Here is a 3,186-nt window from a genome sequence, read left to right as displayed (position 1 = left end):
AAATTCGTCAAAAGTATATCGAATGACATCTCTAATGAAAGAGCATGAAATTTTAAGAACACTCATATAATTTTTATAATTTGTCGATGTACGGTTTTTGAGATAAAAGATTTTGAATGAATTAGAGGAATAAATAATTTATGGAGGAGAGAGAAAAAAAATGATTTGTTGAGATTTTAGAAGAGAGAAAGGGTAATATAGTTATTTTAAGTAAATATAGAATTGATAGAGGGGCATTTTGGGAATGTAAATGTTGAAACTTAAAATTTAGACAAGACTTTTTGCTTTACAATATAGTATAGATATATCACTGGCATGGCAGATTCAAGTGCAAGTACACCTCAAGGTGCTAGAAGAAACAAAAGACCATGGACAATGCATGAAGATGCAAAGCTAATAGATGCCCTCATGAATTTGCATGTATCTGGTAAGTATTCAAGTACAGATAATGGTTTCAAACCCGGATATCTTAAGGCAGTGCAACAACTATTGGATGTAAGTCTCCCTAACTCGGGTTTGAAAGCGGGGCCTCATATCAAATCAAGAATAAAAACATTGAAGGCGAACTTTAGCATTGTACATGATATGCTAGTCGACACAAACACAGGTGGCTTCGGATTTAGGTGGGATTCTAAAACATGTTGCATTGATGCAGAAGCCCAAGTGTGGAATGAGTACATTAAGGTTTATCATTTTATATACTCTTTGATGACCATTGTTAAATCACTTAAATAACTAACGCACATAAACACTTTCTATTGAAGTCTCATAAAAGTGCAGCTAATTTTAGAGGCAAGCCATTGTCATTCTACGAAAAGCTTTGTACTCTCTTTGGTAAAGACAGGGCTACACAATCTCAAGCTATTGATCTTGGAGATGAAGATACTTTAGAAGAGATGCCAACGACACCAGTGACTTCCCCTACTGATGTTGATAGGGATGTGATACGAATCCATCCCATAATAGGCTCACATCATGCCATAAGCTAAGTGTAAAACTCACTCCCAAAAGCTAGCTCAAATGAGGAGGGACACCTAGGCTTATAAACCACCAACCAATCCCATACTTGGCCGATGTGGGATCATATCAATACCCCACCCTTTGAAGAGCCAACGTCCTCGTTGGTTACGGCTATGTTGGTCACGGTTGGCACCCTTCTCCATGGGTCCAAGCCACCACTCCATAGGCCACCACTCTGAGTGTTAGAACCTCGAAAGGTAGAGTTGGCTTTGATACCAATTGATACGAATCCATCCCATAATAGGCTCGCATCATGGCATAAGCTAAGTGTAGAACTCACTCCCAAAAGCTAGCTCAAAGGAGGAGGGACACCTAGGCTTATAAACCACCAACCAATCCCATACTTAGCCGATGTGGAATCATATCAGGATGGTCCCAAGTTCAATGGACCTACAAGTAGTGTGCGTTATAAAAGAAAAAAAACGCAATACTGATGATGATTTCAATTATACTTCTTGCAGATGTTTCATAGACTTGACAGATGGTAACCAAAATTCCATCAACAGGCCGAGTGACAAAATTGTTGACAGTGCCAATCAAGATTGTAACATTGCTGGTGGTATATTGGATCAAGTTATTGCGAAAATACTCAATTTGCCTAACCTCACTTGGACTGAACGTGTGAAAGGTATGCACATTTTTGGTCAAAATCAAAGCATGGCTAAAATATTTCTTCAGTTGCCGGAAGAAGGAAGAATTTGCTACATTCAAATGTTTCGAGATGGTCCTTTAGCCTAGATGGTACTTGGTTTGGCTTACTTCATTTGACCCTTTTGTTGTACCCGGAAAAAGGAAGAATTTGCTACATCAAATGCTTCGAGATGATTCTTTAGACCACAATGCACACAAATATTATTTTTTGGAAGACTATCTCAATGTACTAGCAAAGAATTTTTATTTTTATTACTAATATATAATATAATAATATTTTATATCTTTTGTCGCTTTTGATGTCAATTTTCATTTCATACAAATATGTAGACCCAAATTTGTTTTGGGTCGTTAATACATAATGTATAAGGTTTGCAAGAATTTCAAAGTTATAAATCGAAAGACTGAACTGATAAAACATTAAACTCAATGTCATAAATCGAATATTCAGCTTTTCTTTTTTACTTAAACGGTTGACCTTATCTTCGAGGAAATAACACACATGCAACTTTAGATGTAACGAGACGACAAATAGATAAACTATTAAACTGCATATGATTATCATCGACTCATCGAGAGGGTCATGCTTCAAACAATATTTTGAGAAGACATTGTAACACTTCTATAAATCCAAAGTCATTTTTTTTTTCCAATTTTTACAATGGATTATCTCTTTTCGTCGAGAGGATATTAACAGTTCTATAAAGGCAAACATCATCATTTGTTTTTAATTGTGCGTGTTCTTACAATCAATTCTCTCTTTTTGGCAAGAGGGTACAAAATACTCGTACTTTTTTTTTTCTTCTTTCTTCTTTAAACCAATTCGTCTCAATTACAATAATATGTAACAAAAAAAAGTACATATCACAAGCATTTAGTCGGCCTGAATAACAAGCATAGCATACAATGATGCTCGTATATGGATATAAACATACATCTTTCATACATACAAGATATTGAGCAAGGCAGAATTTTGCAAATGTAGGCTTATTTTCAAATCTCAATGATTTAAGTATTTAACTATACTAATGCTGCAGCCGTTCCAAAAAAAAAACTATACTAATGTTGCATATGCTTTCAAAAGAAAATAATTAGTCGGCATTGGAAACACACAACTATAAACTGGTTAGAAAATGATAAATTGAAATTGGGCCCAATTATCAACACCCTTTAAACTCCAACCAACCCAACTATCTGTTCTGTACAGCTTCTTGTCTTTGTCTCGTTTGGTCCCCCACAATTCAATCCATTTTATTTTTTTAGTAAGAAAAAAAATATATATATCTTCTTAATAAATAGCCTTAAAACTATCTTAAAAACTGACAAAGTTTCACGCGCATTCAAATGGCAAAAAGAACAACTAATCAATTAAAAAACCAAAAACCATTGACAAAACGTCAATTTCTTATAGACGTAAAATATTCAACTGAATTTTATAATAACCAAAATCCTTATTTAAACTAAACTTAATACCTCTAAAATAAGAAATAAATCAATCCATACTTATCATAATAA

General features: G+C 34.3%; 1 protein-coding gene across 1 annotated transcript; it reads left to right on the top strand.

The window, feature by feature from the left end:
* The first annotated feature begins 315 nt into the window (after positions 1–315).
* On the top strand, positions 316–1,508 carry LOC122590876. The gene is made up of 3 exons (XM_043763057.1): positions 316–684; positions 765–941; positions 1,482–1,508. The coding sequence occupies exons 1-3, from the start codon at positions 316–318 to the stop codon at positions 1,506–1,508; spliced, it is 573 nt and encodes a 190-aa protein (XP_043618992.1).
* The last annotated feature ends 1,678 nt before the right edge of the window (positions 1,509–3,186 follow it).

The sequence above is a fragment of the Erigeron canadensis genome, chromosome 3, assembly GCF_010389155.1.
Source record: "Erigeron canadensis isolate Cc75 chromosome 3, C_canadensis_v1, whole genome shotgun sequence".
In the NCBI taxonomy this organism is placed as follows: Eukaryota; Viridiplantae; Streptophyta; class Magnoliopsida; order Asterales; family Asteraceae; genus Erigeron; species Erigeron canadensis.
The sequence above is the reverse complement of the archived record's forward strand: the minus strand, read 5'-3'. Positions and strand labels throughout refer to the sequence as shown.